The sequence below is a fragment of the Eurosta solidaginis genome, chromosome 3 (genome assembly GCF_040869045.1).
Source record: "Eurosta solidaginis isolate ZX-2024a chromosome 3, ASM4086904v1, whole genome shotgun sequence".
NCBI classification, from domain to species: Eukaryota; Metazoa; Arthropoda; class Insecta; order Diptera; family Tephritidae; genus Eurosta; species Eurosta solidaginis.
Window position 1 is genome coordinate 190,525,334 of NC_090321.1, and position 19,650 is coordinate 190,544,983.

General features: G+C 36.2%; 1 protein-coding gene across 1 annotated transcript in view; it reads right to left on the reverse strand.

The window, feature by feature from the left end:
- LOC137246074 (adenylyl cyclase X E-like) overlaps window positions 1-19,650 on the reverse strand; it is a 61,763-nt gene that overhangs the window by 31,705 nt on the left and 10,408 nt on the right. Inside the window, exons 7-12 of the mRNA XM_067777172.1 lie at window positions 11,237-11,331; window positions 10,941-11,159; window positions 9,772-10,018; window positions 9,565-9,657; window positions 8,625-8,893; window positions 1,825-1,919 (exon numbers count right to left, since the gene is read on the reverse strand). Of these exons, the coding sequence (XP_067633273.1) occupies window positions 1,825-1,919; window positions 8,625-8,893; window positions 9,565-9,657; window positions 9,772-10,018; window positions 10,941-11,159; window positions 11,237-11,331 (1,018 nt within the window). The remainder of the gene's footprint in view (window positions 1-1,824; window positions 1,920-8,624; window positions 8,894-9,564; window positions 9,658-9,771; window positions 10,019-10,940; window positions 11,160-11,236; window positions 11,332-19,650) is intronic.

Here is a 19,650-nt window from a genome sequence, read left to right on the forward strand (position 1 = left end):
AAGATGAAAATAATAAGCTATATTTTAGCGAAAAAGAGCTTTGTATTAATGAAATTTTACTTTCTAAATTGAATTATAACATTAAATTGTAAAACACTAAAATTTTTGAAAATGGGTGTGGCACCGCCCCTTTTACGACTAAGCAATTTTCTATGTTTCGGGAGCTATAGCTCGAAGAAAATTTAACATATCGTAATGAAATTGTGTACACATATTTTCCTTATAGCAGAAAATATTTCCAGTAAAAATGGGCGGGATCGGTAAAATCATTGTAAAAAATTTTTCTATTGTACAGGTATAAAGGAATCGAGATAGATATAGACTTCAATATATCAAAATCATCAGTATCGAAAACAAACTTGATTGATCCATGTCCGTCCGTCCGTCCGTCTGTCCGTCCGCCCGTCTGTCCGTTAACACGATAACTTGAGTAAATATTGAGATATCTTCACCAAATTTGGTACACGAGCTTACCTGGACCCAGAATAGATTGATATTGAAAATGAGAGAAATCGGATAATAACCACGCCCGCTTTTTATATATATAACATTTTGGAAACCACAAAAAACTTGATTATTTAGTAAATAATACACTTAGAATGTTGAAATTTTACGTGTGGACTGATATTGAGACTCTTGATAAAAACCTGAAAAAAATTTTAAAATGGGCGTGGCATCGCCCACATGTGATAAAATCCATTTTACAAATATTATAAATCATAAATCAAAAATCGTTAAAGCTATCGTAACAAAATTCGGCAGAGATTGCCTTTACTATAGGAATGCTTTGAAGAAAAATTTACGAAATCGGTTAAGGACCACGCCCACTTTTATATAAAAGATTTTTAAAAGGGTCGTGGACGAATAAAATAGGCTACACCTTTGCAAAAAAGAGCTTTATATCAATGGCATTTCATTTCCCAAATGGATTTATAACAATAAATAGGAAAAATTTCAAATTTAAAAAATGGGCGTGGAACCCCCCTTTTATGAGTAAGCAATTTTCTATGTTTCGGGAGCCATAACTCTAAGAAAAATTATCGGATCGTAATAAGATTGGGTACACAAATTTTCCCTATAGCAGGCAATATTTTTAGAAAAAAATTGACGAAATCGGCTAAAGATGGCTAAAAGGGTCGAAGATGAAAATAATAAGCTATATTTTAGCGAAAAAGAGCTTTGTATTAATGAAATTTTACTTTCTAAATTGAATTATAACATTAAATTGTAAAACACTAAAATTTTTGAAAATGGGTGTGGCACCGCCCCTTTTACGACTAAGCAATTTTCTATGTTTCGGGAGCTATAGCTCGAAGAAAATTTAACATATCGTAATGAAATTGTGTACACATATTTTCCTAATAGCAGAAAATATTTCCAGTAAAAATGGGCGGGATCGGTTAAAGACCACGGCAACTTAGATATAAAACAAGGTTAAAAGGGTCGTAACCTAGAACAATAAGCTATAACTTAACAAAAAATAGTTTTAAATCAATGATATTTCACTTATCAAGTTTTATTGTAAGAGGAAATGGGGAGACATTTTTTTTTTAAAGGGCGGTGCCACGTGTTATATAGAAAAGTAATTTATCTGAAATGAAATGTACAATTAAAGTTCACGCTGAGTATATAATGCTCGGTTACATCCGAACTTAGACACCTTTACTTGTATTATAAATATAAGATATATATGACCAAGATATCAATTATTATGGATCCAGCTCAAACGGACCCGTATCTGGAAACATTTTAAAGGGGTCAGTACTTAAAAATAAATGTTTCTGAAATGAATCAAAGAATCGCACAAAATATATTTCCACTCACCTATATGTGACGGTAAAATGTTGCTGATTAGTCTGGTAATGGTATTATTTACAAATTTGACATCATACTGATTTTTATTCAGTTCTCGTTTCCAACTGTAAAATAAGGAGATATACTTATTTATGTTCATGGAAAACGTAATACATTTCATTGTTCGCTTGGAAAAATAGCACACTTCGTAATTTGCGTCGAAAACTAAAACATTTTTCATTGGTTCAAGTGGTAGGCCAACTCAGCTAATTTGTTTAGGGTTTTAATGTTGTTGTAATAGTGTTTAGCCCCACCTAATAGGTGAAGCCATTCACTATTTGTCATCAATATCCTCTAACTTGACTCCTAGAAAACTTGCTTTTTCAACAGGGTTTGACCAGAGAATTAAGGGTGTGGGGGGGTTGCTTCCACATTGCAATTGAAAATATTGTTGGTGTCATGTGGGGACAAGTTACACGCAGGACATATGTACATTGGTTATGTCGGAGGTGATTCTGTTAAAACAATAGTCTGACCTATAACAGCATCTAGGTCGAAGTTGAATTAGAATGACGTGCGCCTTCCTGGGAAGGTGACTTTCCTCAACTGTGAGTTCAGGGAATTTGGCTTTGAGAACGTATTTCAACGTGTAATTTCTGCCATGGTAGTCCTACGAGTTCTTATGAATTCCTCTGTGGGCCCTTTCTTTCTCATTTTCTTCATACGGCTGAATCCCCCAAGGGCGAATTTTCTTCAAAGTGCTTACGCACCTACTACACCTAATATACTGGGTTCACGCCCCGGGCAAAGCAATATCAGAATTTTAGAAACGTGTTTTTCAATTTGAAGAAAATTTTTCTAAACGGGGTCGCCTCTCGGCAGTTTTTGCCAAGCACTCCGCGTTTATTTCTGCCATGAAAAGTTTCTTAGTGAAAACTCATCTGCCTTGTAGACGCAGTAAGTCCCGCCAATTGGAGGGGAAGCTCGGCCCAAAATTTATTGGGACGTTATCGCGCCTTTCATTTATTTATTTATTTTACGGAGATTACTTTTCAAGTTCCTGGGAAGTGGCCCCTCTTCAATAAGATATCTGTTGGGATGGACAGGTTTCTAGGTATTCGACAGAAGTTGTTTGTTCAGTATTTGATTTCTCTCCTTTATGGCGAGTATTCTCGCTTCAATGTGTACATGATATTCTGGAGGCATAAGAAATCCCATGGCAGTTATGAGCACGCTGCTTTGAAAGCCTGCCGTTTCCTTCAGTGTTTTCTTTTAGGCTTGGCGACCATACTGGGAACGGGAAGCATACAAATGTTCGGCCAATTGTTTCAAAAGTATTTATGGATGTCTGTTTATTTTTGCCCAAGTGATGCCAGCAAGAGACTTGAGGATTTTGTTACTCTCTGAAGTTAAGGTACAATTACGGATGCATGCTCGTCAAAATATAGGTCCTGATCAAACGTCACACCTATTATTTTTATGTATAGGCAGCAGAGTGCCAACCATCGGATGTTCAATACGGTCAATACTTTCCTTGCCTACGTTATAAATAACCCAGCCAGCATTTTTTGAAAATTTTGATCAAGATGATTAGAAACGTTCAAATTTAAAAGCATTTTCTGTTCGAAAATTAATGTATAGTCGGGAGAAAAATGTACCTTAAATGTGATTATTCTTGAATAACCATTTATGATCCCTATTTCGGAACGCTATTTATTCATATTTGATATCATTGTAAAATTGAGCTTTAATTGTTTTAGAGTAATATTTGACCGCTTTTCACAGTCATTTTCTGATCATATTCGTGAACATATTTCAATCGTTTCGGTTGAGATTTTTGAATCATTTTTGAATGCGATTATCATGCATTTATTCTTCATATCTCATTCAAAATACATAATAATCTTATTTCATCAGGGGAAGAAAGCATGCGGAAGTGAGCTATTCGAACCACAGGTAACTCGCAAACAAGTTAGTTAGTTGTATTCCTAGATAGAATTGAACATCTAGTTGACAATCGCAAAAGTTAAAACTAATACCATAGACATCCAGAAGCACAACTTATCGCTCCTAGTCAGAGCATAGGGAGGAGACGAACGCTCTCCAGCGACTTCTATCAGTCGCTAAACGTCTTATTTCATTCCAGGTGGCGGTGGAAGAGCTCTCATTGAGAATCGTATGCATCCAAGTTTGTCGAGGGCGCCCCTGCGCCGGCTTCCTTGTGGGTTCCATTGGAAGGCCATTTTGGCAACGTTGTCATCTTCTCTGCGGAGAGTGTGACCGATCCAACTCCACTTACGTTTTTTAATTTCAGTGTAGATTGGGGGGTTGTTCGTGAGTAACAGTAGATCGGCGTTGCTTATTGTTCTTGGCCTGAAGATACGGCAGACTATTCTTAGACACTTGTTTATAAACGTTTGCAGTCGTCGGTTAATGCAGTCAGAGACAAGCCAGGTTTCGGACCCGTATAACAGAACTGATTTCACGCTCGTGTTAAAAATCCTCAGTTTTGTTTTCATCGATAATATGCGAGAGCGCCATACTCGGCCTAACCTGTGGAATGCAGTTCGTGCCTTGCAGATCCTTGCAGATACATCCGATTCTGCGCCGCCATCTTTAGTAATTTGGCTGCCAAGGTAGCAGAATTCTTCTACATCCTCAATGACGGTAGTGCTGCCATTTGATACAAGTTGGAGAGGAGATGTGTTCATTGTTTGCAGTCTCATTAGCTTAGTTTTTGCGTAGTTAATTTTAAAACCGACTGCGCAGGCGTTGATTTCGAGTCGCTGGAGTTTTGCGGCAACAGCAGCTAGTGTGTGAGTAGTGAAGACGATATCATCAGCGTAGTCTAAATCACTTAGTTTCTGATTCAGCCTCCATTGTAACCCATCTGGGGCTTCTGCGTTTGTGCGCTTCAGGATATCGTCCAGCACTACTATGAAAAGCAGCGGTGATAGGACGCACCCTTGTCGTACGCCTTTGTTTATGCTAAATTTGTTTCTGTTTTTTCTTTTGAAGCGTACACTGATCATTGTATCTTTGTAGAGGGCCTTAATCATGTCGATGACTTTCCCTGGGACCCCGCAGTTTTGTAGCGCACTCCATATCGCGTCACGGAAGATTGTGTCAAAGGCACGCTCAAAGTCAACGAAGAGAAGATATAGTGGAGATCTCCATTCATTAGACTGTTCTATGATTATTCGTAGGATATTGATGTGGTCCACGGAAGATCGATTTGGTATAAAGCCGTTCTGTTCTTTACGCAATTGTGCGTTGAGCGTGGGCGATATTCTTGCCGGTATGATGAATGCTAGAACCTTATGGATTGAGTTAAGCAATGTAATGCCGCGCCAGTTTTTGCATTGGCTGAGATCGCCTTTTTTTGGGATAGTGATTATAACCCCTTGTTTCCATTCACCAGGAATTGTGGATCTTGTCCACGCTGACTGTATAATAGGATGTAGGGCACGGGCAGTGACGTCTGCACCATACTTGAGAAGTTCTGCTGGAAGGTCATCGGGACCGGGAGATTTATTATTTTTCAATTTGGTTATCGCCTCTAGAATCTCTTCGTATGACGGCGAATCTGTTGGAATATTTCTTTTGGGGTTTCTTCTCTGCATTATTCGTGAGTTTGACGCCACTTCTTCGCCGGGGGCGTTGTCCTTAAAAAACTCCTCCCATCGGATCAGTTGGTCTTCATCTGAGGTTAAAATGGTGCCATTTTCTGCTTTGATGGGGGCACGTTGGGCTTTGAGTTTGTTAGCTTCTTAATGGCAGTGTACACGCCGCGTAGGTTATTGCTGTTTGCTGCTATTTCTGCTTCGTTTTCTACGCTTTCGGCAAAGTTTCGTTTATCTCTCCTTACTGCATTTCTGACTTGTCGATGGGCCGCATTATAGGTTTGCAGGATACGCGCTCAGGAACCGATGAGATGTTGACTTGAGCTTTCAGTTGTTTGCGTTCTCCTATCAGCTGCCAGGTACTGTCGCTAATACAAGGCTTTCTCTTGCATTCTTTTTTGCCGACAGTCTTTTCTGCAGCTTGGCAGGATGCAGTTGCGATTTGCTTCATAGTCAAAGTCTCATTTTCAGGGAGAGAGTTGTTTAGCTCTTGCTGTTATTGTTGAGCAATATCCGGGCTTTTTAGCTTCTCAATATTAAAGAATTTTTTACGAGCTCCTTGTTTTCTAATGCCTTCTGGGCGGAGGCGGAGTTCGCCGACAACCAGATTGTGGTCGCTGTATACGTCTGCACCTCTGCGTGTGCGCACATCGATGAGGGAGTTGTGAAATCGTCTGCTAATCAATAGATGGTCAATTTGGTTGCGGGTATGGCCGTCGGGAGACTGCCATGTATATTTGTGTATGTTGCGATGCTTAAATTTCGTGCCACCTATGAAAAGATTATGATTTGCGCAGAGCTCGAGTAGACGGTCACCGTTATTGTTTCTGTTTGATGCTAGAGCGTGCTTACCCACTATTCTTTCGAAATTGGCGTTATTCGTGTCCACCTTGACATTAAAGTCTCTTAGGGCAATGACTATGTCCCCTTTTGGGGCAGAATTATCAGTAGAGTCAAGCAAATCATAGAACTCTTCCTTTGCGTCGTCAGCATCGGGTTCCGTTGGCGCGTAGCAAACAAACTCGTCCGATATACACCTGCGACTACAACATCCAATATCAGCCATTATCGTCTACATCTTAAAATACGGATACGATACGGGATGGTGAAGCCGTATTCAGGTATGTCAAGATAGTTTCACTTACCTGGGGTTCAAATAACACACAACCTTTGTATTGTCCAACCATTATGTACTTTCTGGGAAGCCGAAGGTAGAGAAATTGTTGGGGAAATCTTCGGTCACGAGCAGCATTTAGATACATTATTTTTTGTCTTGAAGAATATCTTTTGTATAAATAATAAAATCTTTATATATCATTGTGGATAAAACAAGTGTGATAACTTCTGCATAAACGTCAAAATTACAAATAGAATGGATCACCTGATTTTCAAAGTGACTATCGTGCTCTCATCCTGTATCTCTTTCTATCACCCGCTGATATGCGCCGCCATATTGAACATCCTGTCAAAACGCTGCCAAAAAGCCAAAAAGTAGCCATCTTGAACATCATGTCAGGCAGTTGACGAATAAGATATCACACTTGTTTTATCCACAATGCTATAAATTTTTTCTTAGCTTCATGATTGAAAAGATATGTGTATGTAAAAAAAATAAAATTTGTTATGAAAAGTGAAATTTTAACAAGTATAAAATTAATTATTCAGTCAACAAATATATTCATAAAAGATTCAGAAAGCTGAATTAAAAATGGTTATAAATTTTTGATCACCTAAAGTAAACTCATTTGATTAAAATATGATTCCAAAATGGAATTGAAAAATTATTTTCTGTTTTTGTTCATCGAAAGGTAAGCATATTTGATTATTCTTTTTGTTGCTTTTTATGAAATATTAAAATTTAATCATCAAAGGACTTCAAAAATGATTCCAAAAAGTGATCGAAAAAAATTTTCAGTTTTTGATCATCAAAGGTATTCATATTTGATCATTTCATTAGTCAAAAAGAGTAATCAAATTGTATTGATATGTGGGGAAATTCAAAATTTAATCACCCAAATACTGAGTGGGAAAGGTGACCTGATAATGTCAGTGAGGTTAAAAAACTGTCGACAAGGGAGATAGTCGTTACAGCGTAACGTATCAATGGATGAGCCGGGACCTGTTTCCATTAGCATGCAGTCATCAGCGTAGGATACAATGGTAACTCCTTCTGGTAGGGAAGGGAAATTTGATATAAAAAAGTAAAACATATTGGGATAAGACAACACATTATAGTAATGTGTTACTTCCTGAACTGCACCAATGACCGCCAACCACACAAATAATTTGCAGTCCACCTCTAGGCTAGAAACAAGGGTGGATCCTTCCAAGGCTTAAGTAGCATGCTGTGATTGACTGGGTCAAAAGTTTTTGATACGTCTTGCGCTACTAGTACTGCTTTATGGTAGCGTTTAGCACGGTGGTTGTGCCATGTAATTTTCGAAATCTATGCTCTTGATAGGTAAGTCGCAAGTTTTCGGTCAAATAAAGGGGCAGGGCGGCCTCAGTATCTCGGCAACTGGCGATAGGAGAGATATCGGGTGAAGTTGTTTAGTTTAGTAGCGGCACTACCCTTGCAATTTACATTTTTTATGGAGGAGCAAAGTGAACAGAGACCAGTTGACGACGATCGCCAGATATTTTAATCAACCAAGGTGTTTAGGCATCTGCTTAGCAATCCTTGCTGAGACTACTGTTTTAAATGGTTTTCAAATTGTATGCCTTCTTTGACCTCTTTGGCGGTAATGGTAATAGGAGGCGCGCTGTGTTTATGCTTATGTATTCGACTTTTGGCCTGCTATCAAGTTATATCGACCAATGAATACATTACATATGGTCATCAGAAACCGCTCGCGCATTTCTTCGCATCCAATAGCACTCAATCGTGTAAGGTGATGGATATTAGTTCATTGCGCTTAGTCTGGTTTAGGAAGGATGAGTCTTCCACGAAAATAATTCTAATGTGTTAGTTTTTCATGCAAAAAGGGTACTGTTAGTTTTCCACGCAAATAATGACGCCTTTTAGTCTTCGATGGCACCAACAAGTTCAAGACAGAACACTTCTCTGATCGAGACAAAGTCGGTCGTAAACATACCAGCGGACTCCAAACAAATTTTTTGGATTAGGCTTTTCTAGTTTTAATAGAAACAAAGGTACTGCGTACTTATTTTAAATTTTAATCAAATTTTGTTTTGATCAATACTCACTAATAACCAACTCGGTTTATGAACTCCAATTGACGAGCTAACATATTAAGTACTATTAGTGTAACACAAACAACAAAAACATGTGCATATTCCGGATACAATTTATTGTTGCAGGTGGGGCTACGTTCGTAGATAAAATCGTGTGTAACTAATATAATAATTAGATAACATATGACAACGGTAAGACCAATGATTAACTTCAAAAGATATATAATGCGGGAAAATAAAAATATGATGATCATGTTAAATAAAACGCATTGCGTAACAGCCTGAAAATTAAGTAAAAGTTAATTCATTTTATGTTTAGGCGCGGTTTTTCAGTGCGAGATCAAACTACAGTTAAAATAGAGAAGCGTTTAACCCTGCCACTTTGGCCGTTTATACTGAGTTAAACAATGAATTTATTTATTAACGGCAACAAGGCTAAAGTTTAGTAAACCCTCCGATAGATTGTGGCGTCTGGCCAGACGAGAAGGCTTTATTTTCTTTAATAACTTTACTCTTACCCACCCGATCATGAAAAGCTTTAGTGAGTTTTTAAGTTTAGAGGCGGTATTTATAATAATTCGGAAATCGATATTTGTTTATTTTTATTTTATCTTTTTTTGTACCAAAGTTGATTATGTAACATTTTAGCGTTGTCGTCTGACTAGACGAACACATTTTTAAGCCTATAAGACCTCATAGTTCGTATTCATTTCAAATTTATCAATAAAAATTCTAACTTATTTCTGGGTAATCACAGTGTGCGACGAGTTTTCTTCAAAATTTAAAAATTTGTGGATAAAGTTTAAAGTGACAAATTTCGTCTGGCCGGACGACAACGCTAAGATGTGTTGAATTTATTCACCGCTGATCGGAGGGTTAACTTCAATCGTAGTTTTAACTCATACGGAAAAACTGTGCCATAGTTATATATTTCGAAAGCAGTACAACATACCCAAGGGTTAAAACACAAGTTATTGCTTATACTGTCATCTAATAAAATTATTTCTATTTGCTCATTTTCTACTTTGAAACGTTGGCAATCTAGCTAAAAGAAGGCTTATCAGATATATTTTCAAATTATTAAAACGAAATTGGATTTTTGTAAGCTGACGCTTAATTTTAGAAAATATCAGGCTAACTAAAAAACGAAATATCTTACCAATTGTGATAGAGTGTAACTTAAATGCAGGACTATTATTGTAAAGTATATGAAAATACGAAAATATAAGCTGCATTCTGCAAAGTCTGAGTGCATAAAGAACCAGCGGCTAACTTTATTTCTAGGCTTTTTTTGGTACCACTTTGTATTATGAAAATCCCAAATTCTTCTGTACCAGACCACTACTAAGAGGAACGATAACGCCGTGATGCCGAACACAGCAAAGACCCAAAATCTGGTGTTTTGCCTGAAAATATGAAAGGTTAGTTTTTAAAATTCAAATTGAATACCCCTAGATCGGTGATGAGCAAATTATTATACGCGTGTCAAAACTGTTTGAGCTTTCCCACATACAGGTGCACACAAAAATTACAAAATCTAGTTTAAACCAAAATAAATATCGCTTCCTCGAACAATATGCAAGTCGACGTTGAGCGTCTAAGCTTATAGGTTGTTAAATCGCTGAACATTTGTTCTTGTGTACTTGTAGGGGAGTTTTTGTTTCCAAGCTACATGTTTAGTCTAAAATTGTAGGCATGTAGGTTATACTAGGTTGATTTATTAACCGATATCGAGTCATCGATTTTTCGATAGGATTTGGGCTCAGGAAAAAAAGTTCCCCTACGCATACCCAAAAAAATTATTTTCGAGCTTGCGACATTTCATCGATTTTTTATGCATTCTTTTCATTTTCAAGGCTCCAAATCATTTTTTATGTATTTTTTTCGTGTCAATTGGCAAATGCAAAATTGGTAAATGTAGTTTTTTGAAAAAAAAAAAATTTGCTTTTATGGAGATTTAGAAGAATTTTGTTCGAAAAATCGACTTTTTTTCGCAGGCTCGAAAATTATTTTTTTTGGTATGCGTAGTGGAACTTTTTTCCTGAGCCCAAATCCTATCGAAAAATCAATGGCGCGATATCGGTTAAATTGCGTGCATACAAATCGACCCAACCCAATGTAGGTATTATATTACTCCTCACATGGCGCAACCATACAAGGTGGCAGCAGAGGGACATACACACAGATAAAAATAAAAATTCCTTTTACTTTGTCTTTGTAATTCGAAGGACTAATGTCAAAATCGTACTGTTCTATTTTATAAATGTATATAAATATGTGCCCATCAGTGCTATAGATGTATGTAGCATAAAAGAATGTTGCACTTACCTTGCATTTATTGCTTGCATAGAAATTGTTAAGATGATGATCACAAAGGAAAATAGTACACTGCGTTTGAAGTGTGTATCAGGTTGTATCATATAATTATGTTCCCAACGCCATGATTTGAAACATACAAACAACCATGAGAAGTTCATATCAAAGTTTTTCTCTATCTTCTCAAATCGCGTCAGGTTCTTGGATTTTCCAATGAAAATTCTTCGTATCCTACAAAAGTCAATAAAGGCCGGTAAGTAAAACTAAGCGTATCCGATGACAGTCATCCTATATAACTCAATGCTCACTCTGTAGTTTCAAGTGGTATGGTAGTACTCTCAATGATCATTTCTTCTTCTACCAAATTGTGTAATACTTCAGCAGAATACACCCCCTTTACGCCCTGTTGAAAAATTTATTTAGTTCGAAATAAGCGCTCTACTACAAAATTCAATTTTTTTTTAAGAAATTAAGAATTTTCAATCATTAAACTTTTATCAGGTTACCTGTTTATTGGTTTATACTTAGTATTTATATTACAGATAAATGAATAATCATGGTAAACTGAATATATTAATTGGAGACCATTTTTTTTTTAATTCTCCGCGATTACATATATGGTGAGCCCCATTTCTTTGTTGCTGTAAAAACATTGAGTGATGCCCATACGGCAACATTCATTCTATACCAGTAATCGCGAATATTTAAACTTTGCTGGTAAAGGTAAAATCTTTGTAGTGGTAGTGTTATAGTCGTTGATAAACGGGCAAAGTGGCAAGGCTTGGGCACTCATATATTTTATTGCTTGAATCTATCAAAAATATTTTAACAAAATATATTGCTAACATTAAACAATAAAAACATTCTACATTCCGCAAATAAACAGTAGCCCCTTTCGTTGCTGAAGCTCTGCTTGTTCAACGACTACTAACCGAAAGAGAATAACAGGCTAACCTAATATAAACGCACGCAAGTCATTTTCTGTCAAAAATGTCTCATGCACATACAACTTGTATGAGAGCAACCCAAATTGAATTTTCTGCGTGAAAACCTAACTCGATTTCCAATTTTTGTTTTGCGTGACATTTAGATTTGGCGTTTACTGCCAGCTGACGTTTAGTTTTTATTTACAAATTGTAATTTTGTTTCGTGCTAAAATGGAGGTAAGAATTCATTTTCGTAAAAAATTATATATTTTTATTAAATTATAACCTTTTTGGATTTATTTCAGATTTGTAATGAGCAGTTTATTACTGCCGTGCAAGCGCACGTTTGTTTGTACAACAAATCCTCGGCGCTTTATAAAAATAAAGCTGCAAAGGATGCAGCATGGGAAGCAGTTGCAGAAGCAATCAACAGCAATGGTAAGTAAATGCTGGCGGTGGTTTATTTTTGTATTTTAATAATTATTTTATTGTTTTTCAGCCTATAACTGCAAAACACGCTGGCGTTCTTTGTGCGATCGATATAGGAAGGAGAAATCCGAGGATGCAGGGCGGTCGGGTGCTGGCACCAGCTTTAGAAAGCAGTGGAAGCTGTTCAGCACAATGCAGTTTATTGAAAAATCTGCAGAGGAGGGAAGGTAAGGAAATTTTGGTAATTCTTTACGACAGCATGACACTGTTAATACGCGTCCAAAAATATCGAAAGATGTGTCAAAAGGCGCGTATTGACCTCAACAACAATAATCCGAATGCGGAAAATAAAAATTGTATCTGTGTCCGGAGATATTTGCAGTTGAAGTTAGAGATTTTCATGTGATTGTTGTAATTTCGTACCCACAAAAAAAATTGTTTTGCGCGGTTATAGTTTTGGTATCCAAACCGGTGTTGGACCCATCCAGGGTAATTTTTTATAAGCGCGGCCGAAGGCCGCCAATGCAGAAAGGTGTTCTGCGCAAAAATACTACGGATGCCACCCCCGTTTTCGGAGGTACCCACAGGTATTTTTTCGGTTTTTCGTTAATATCTTTTGAACGAATTAAAATTTTTATTTCCGCCTTCGGATTATTAATACTGATGTCAAGACGCGTCGTTTGACATCACTATTTTTGGACGCGTATTAGCAGTGTCATGCTTTTGTAAGGAATTACCAAAATTTTTTATATTAAAGTAAATATTTGTGCCTGAGTGTCGCTAATGTTTCCACTAGTATATCGACTGCTAAAACACCTTCAAAAATGTCGGTAGCGTAAAATCAAAAGGAATAATTGTGCCTATGAAATGTTTATCACCGTTTTTGAATTGTTGATACCGAGATTTATGGATGTGTTTTAGCTGTCTATCGCAGACGTAAAGTACTCTAGCATTTAAGTGAAAGTTTCGATGTCCAGACGTTTGTCTTTGTGATTCAATGAAATATTTCATAACGAAACCCAGGGCAGTTTTAAATATCATTGAGTTTTTTGTTTTGTCGCGGATCGATCCGCAATCCCTCCGCAAAGCATCCGTCGGATATCGTAACAATCACGAAAATCTTTCATTCAAAAAAAAATTTCCAATTTTGAGGCTTATTTGGGAGCATTTACAAAAATTTAAATTGCTATATACTTTGAACGCCTATAATAAACTTTTATTAAATCTTTTTTTCTACTTCCAGTCCAGTTACCAATGTAGATTCTCCTAAGCCACCAGACAAACGCCCTTCACCTCGTGAGCCGCCGAAGAAGAAAAAGGTGGATGACCTTTTTGAAGACGTTTTGATAAAGATGCGAGAAAGGTACTCTGCGGCTAATACGCAAGAAGACGAAATATTTTTCTCCTTGCTTAAATCTAAACTTGCAAGACTGTCTCAAGCGCAAAAGGACGAGTTGCAAGCAGACATCTTAGCACTTGTTTCAAACAAATTGAAACATTATAATTTATAAATTAATATAAAAGTTATCATTCTCGACTGATTCATACACCTGAGAAAAGAAAAATAGCAGTGGCAATTTTTATCACTGAATTGATTTGAGTATGTGGTTTTGTAGCCCAATAAATTTTAGTACAACAAAGTACAAATTATAGATCTCTCATAATTCGCCATGATTTTTGACAGTTTTTTCGAGGGTATTTCAGATTTTCGCCCATAAAATGTGAACAATTTTTTGTTGGTTGCTTAAAATTTATTGGGCTACAAAATCACATACTCAAAACAATTCAGTGATAAAAATTTCGACTAATATTCTATTTTCTGTTCGCCGGTAAAATAATAGCAGTGGTACTTTTTATCATATTTCGTCAATTTATTTCTCTTTTTTATTTTTGATAATTTATGAAAAAAATTTTGTGAATTTTGTCGCAGAAACTATGCAAACCAATCTCAAAAACAGTTCCAAAAAAATTCTAAAGCTCGAAAAAATTCTACGAATATTTCGAAGTTTTGGATTTAGAGCTTTCAGATGTTTGTTGAGTATGCAGCTTTTTAGCCAATTCAATTTTACTTTAAATAAGTGCAAGTTTCAAAACGATATTGGCCAACGTTTAGTTTTGAGAATTTTGTTGTCGATGGTGTTGCTCATTTTCTTCTATATCATCATTCATTATATGAAAGAAAACGATCGTCTTAAAACCTAATTTTCATTAAAATAAAATTGAATTGGCTAAAGAGCTGCATACTCAACAAACATCTGAAAGCTCTAAATCGAAAACTTCGAAATATTCGTAGAAATTTCTCGAGCTTTAGAATTTTTTTGGAACTGTTTTTGAGATTGGTTTGCATAGTTTCTGCTACAAAATTTACAAAAGTTTTTTCATAAATTATCAAAAATAAAAAAGAGAAATAAATTGACGAAATATGATAAAAAGTACCACTGCTATTATTTTACCGGGTCTATATATCCGTAAAGTACAAAATACATAACAAAGATGTGCCATTTGTTTGTAAAACCTTAAAATATATACATATAAACATAGATACAATAAGTACACATTTTGAATTTTAGTAAATAAAAATATTATTTATTTATTCTCAAATTTTTATTTCATTAGTATTTAAAATAACGGTTGTTAGTTACTAAAGGTGGTATCAAAAGACACGTCTCGACCTCCGTTTTAAGAATCCGAAAACGGAAATCTTTCTGTCGAAAGTTATTCACAAAAAACCGTAAAATTACCCAGAGCGGGTCCGAAATATGGGACCTGATCCATAGTTTTTTTTGCATAGAACACCTTTCTGCGTTGGCGGCCTTCGGCCGCGCTTATAAAAATTACCCTGGGTGGGTCTGGCACCCTTTTGGGGATCAAAACTAAATGCACGCAGAACACCTTTCTGCATTAGTGTGTAAGTGTGTACAACAAATCTGACGAAAAAACGACAACCACATGAAAACTAGAACCGATTTTTTGCTTATATCTTTTGACAGAAATAAAAATTTTAATTTCCGCTTCCGGATTCTGAAAACGGAGGTCGAGACGCACCTTTTGATACCACCTTTGATAATTTTCGATAAAAATTAGGTGGTGCACCGTCTTGTAAAACGTTACCGAATTCCCAAATATATTTTTGTATATGCTTACAAAAGCGTAGCAAAAAGACGCTGCTCTGGATCTATTGCAGGCCTACGAGATTCCTTTAGTAAATATGGTTCCAACAGTCTTAAAAATGTTTCGAATAGGTCGCAAGACATCCTCACGGACTTATAAAAGAGGTCTGGACCTTGCGCTTCAGAATATCATAGCCAGTCGCTTGGAATCCAAATTCATCCCGAGTTTTAATTAATTGGCGTCTACATCTGCGTCCATGCTGCCTTTGATACATTTCCCGTAATAAAATAAGGTCTTCCGTGTCACTTAAAATTTCCATTATCTCCTTTTATTTTCTTTGTTAAATTGTTAATCAAACGTATTAAATTTGAACTTGTCAATATTTTTACAAACAAATTTGACAGACATGACAGCTCAGTTACGCACGCACGCATGCTTATTTGGGTTAAGGCAAAAAACGCCGGTTGTTTGCGTGCGATAAAAAAACGCAGTGCGGTTTTATTAGGTTGGCCTGTAAGTAGGTATGCCAAGTGAGCGCGAATAATTATTTCACTAGCTGCCGACTTCTGTTCTTTAGACACCAATACAAACACCTCCACAGTAAAGGCAATAAACAATTGAATGAAAGGCACCGGAACAATGCAAGTGAACACCTGCATCCATCTCATTTGCGAGAAAATCGCCTACCATAAGTACGCAAAATAACTCATCATTACTAATACTTAAGCTGGAGACATTGGTGCTTTATCGGTAACCGTATCGGTAACCTTTTAACAGCTGATTCGACCAACCTTATGAGAATCAATGCAATCGATTATTGGTGCCGCTAAGGTCGTAACCGTATCGTAGCCAACCAATTGGGTTTTGGTTTACCGTCGTAACGATAAACAGCTGATTACGTTAGGGATACGACTACAGCGATACGACAAACGGCACCAATGACTCCAGCTTTAAGTAGAATTATATTGGCTCATAGTTTTTCGTTAGGTCTATGCCAAAAAAACATCAGTTACCAGATCGCTACCGAATAAAATAAAGTTCACCTAGGTATCGTGCAATCATTCACCAATTATTTGGTGGATATCCAGTGGTTAGTTTGGGAATGAATTAAATATACTCCTCGTTTCTTCCTCATGCTCAAGACACTAGTGCGTTGACCGCTACTGGGGTCAGGCTACCGAATAAATTATGCTTGATCTGTTTTTTAAACGGTTTTATTTAGCTTGACTTGAAAGGCTGGCTGGCACGAATTTTGTAATTGAAATTTAAGTAACTTCCCGATAAGCTACAAGCTTGAAACTTGGAATATAAATTCAGAACCCGATGACAATGCAATAACATGAAAAATAAACTCCGATAGGTGGCGCATGGATCGAAATATTTCAAAAAATCTTATTTGTGGTCCGATTTGGTTCATATTTGGAACACATAATACATATATGAATATTATTTATTTATTTATTTATATCTATTGATAGTCATATATAAGATCAAATGAACCTTAATAAGGTTATGCTACGCCTCACATTTTTAGAAATTTCACGCGCTTAACGCTTTTATTTAATTGTCTGATCAACGCCCTAAATTGATGAGGAGTGTGATGACTAGTACCTAGGACCTACCTAATTATTTTCTAGCTTTTAGTATTATTATTACTTCATGTAAGTATTGTTTTCAATAAAACCGTTTAACTTAAATTTTTTTTAATTATTTTATTTGAGACCGAGTACTGGTTTTTTGTATATCGATAAACCGGTTAGTGCTCCAGCGGTGTCATATACTGCATCAGTATTGTGTTGGTATCCGCAATGGAATCATTGATCGCTATATTGCGGGACGTCTGGAAACCAAAATCCGTCCGACTATTTTACAAGAAGTGGAAACAGCAACAAAGAAACATGAAATCGTTTTAAAATAAAATGCCCGTCCTACATTATAAACAGAGATAGTAATCGAAGATATATATATATATTTTAACTTATCATGGGCTCATTCCATTTCAAGACACCCGGTCCGCACAGGACATGATTTTTGATTTTGATGAAATTTTAATATGTTGTTATTTGGTCAAAATAATGAGGCACGTGTTTTTTTTTTTGCCTCAGAAAATTTTTTTTTCGGATTTATCCGCAATTGAATTCCATAAAACGCAATCGATATTTTATTCACCTATTTTTTCAACTGTCAATAACTTTGTCCAAAACGAATCGAATCTCCAGATTTTTTCTTTGAAATGTTCGTTATTATATTAACTTTTATATAAATTTATAAACAATAGCATATAGTTTAAAAAAATATATTTTTTTTTAGTATTTATAAAAATTTGTGACTTTTTTCAAAAATTAATATGTAAAAAATGTAATTGTTTTTTGTTAAAACTTTTTCTATATTGAGTGAACAGTTCATGTTTTAACTTGGCTAAATGCCTATTAGCCAAAATTCGTTGTTCTCGAGATATGAATTTTTTAATATTAGCCGTGTTTTTTAACACGCGCGTATACGTTTCGTTTGCGCGTGTTAAAAAACGCCTATCTTCGCTTAGATAATGCTTAGGAGACCCATCTAGCGGCTGTGGTAAAACAACTAGCTACAGCAACAGGGTGTAGCGAAAAGCGGAGACGCAACGCTCTGATGGCCATAGGGTATAACATATAGCTGAATCAGTTGCGATGAATTGTGGACACACATATAATACATAGAATTAGTGTACAGGGTGAAACAAAGACACATATTTCAGTTACATCTGAGTATAATGCGTATTGAAATTTAGTAGGACAAAATTTATGCGCAGCAATTTCAGAGGTGTATTTATAGTTTGTCTCTTAGCAGTCAATAGCCGTGTTTTTTAACACGCGCGTATACGTTTCGTTTGCGCGTGTTAAAAAACGCCTATCTTCGCTTAGATAATGCTTAGGAGACCCATCTAGCGGCTGTGGTTAAATAACTAAAGCTACAGCACAGGGTGTACCGAAAAGCGGAGACGCAACGCTCTGATGGCCATAGGGTATAACATATAGCTGAATCAGTTGCGATGAATTGTGGACACACGTAGAATACATAGAATTAGTGTAGAGGGTGACACAAAGACACATATTTCAGTTACATCTGAGTATAATGCGTATTGAAATTTAGTAGGACAAAATTTATGAGCAGCAATTTCAGAGGTGTATTTATAGTTTGTCCCTTAGCAGTCAATATAAAGTTTAAGCGTAAACGGATATACGCGTGTTAAAAAACACGGCTAATATAAAGTTTAAGCGTAAACGGATATACGCGTGTTAAAAAACACGGCTATTAACCATTTTTCTCCCCTATATATTGATCCAATGCATATCAGCATACAATTGCTTTGTCAAAAATTAACCGATTGTCATGATTTTTTATTTGAAATAACCGCTATTACTTTTAATTTTATTTAAATTTATAAACAATAGCATATAGTTTAAAAAAAGTTTTTAGTAATTAGTAAAAATTTATGACTTTTTTTCAAAAATTAATATTTCAAAAAAAGCTTATTTTTTTGCCTAATCTTTTTCTATACTGAGTAAACAGCATATATTTCAACTTGGCTAAATCCCCATTAACCAAAATTCGTAGTTTCCGAAATATGATTTTTTGAATGCTAAACTTTTTTTCGCCATATATTGATGCAATACATATCAGCATAAACGACGACCAATGCCAAATGCTTAAAATTAATAAAAATATCGCATTTATTATTGAAAACATTCATTTGTTGCTATTTTTCAGAATAACAGTGAACGAAACACGTTCAAAATTAAGAAAATTCGTTGACAAAAGTCTGTTAAGTACGTTTTTTCTTAATTCGTGACCGATGGGCTTGTTTTAAGAACAGTTTTTCCAAGCAAACCGTTAGTATTTTATGACCAGTTTGGTATTGATGTGTGAGCCTTCTGTGCTCATTTCAAGCACTTCTTGGGCTTGTTCAGGCAACGCATGGTGACTTCTACCGTAGCCATCGCCGCTTCGGCACTGTCGACTATCTGTCGTGCGCTCGCTTGTACAACAGCGCAGAACTTTGCAGCGTCAACCTTAGAGGCGTCCCATTTTGTTTTCATACGGGGCGGTCTCCCTGTCCGACTTTGCCCTGAGTCATTAAGATGGAAGGTGATGTAGTTATAGTCACTACCCGAGAGATCCTCCATCACCCTCCATACAGCCGCCTTTGACAGCAGGTTTTCCGATACTAATGTAATATCAGGGATAGAGTGTCCAAAGCCTGGTCGCTGATATTT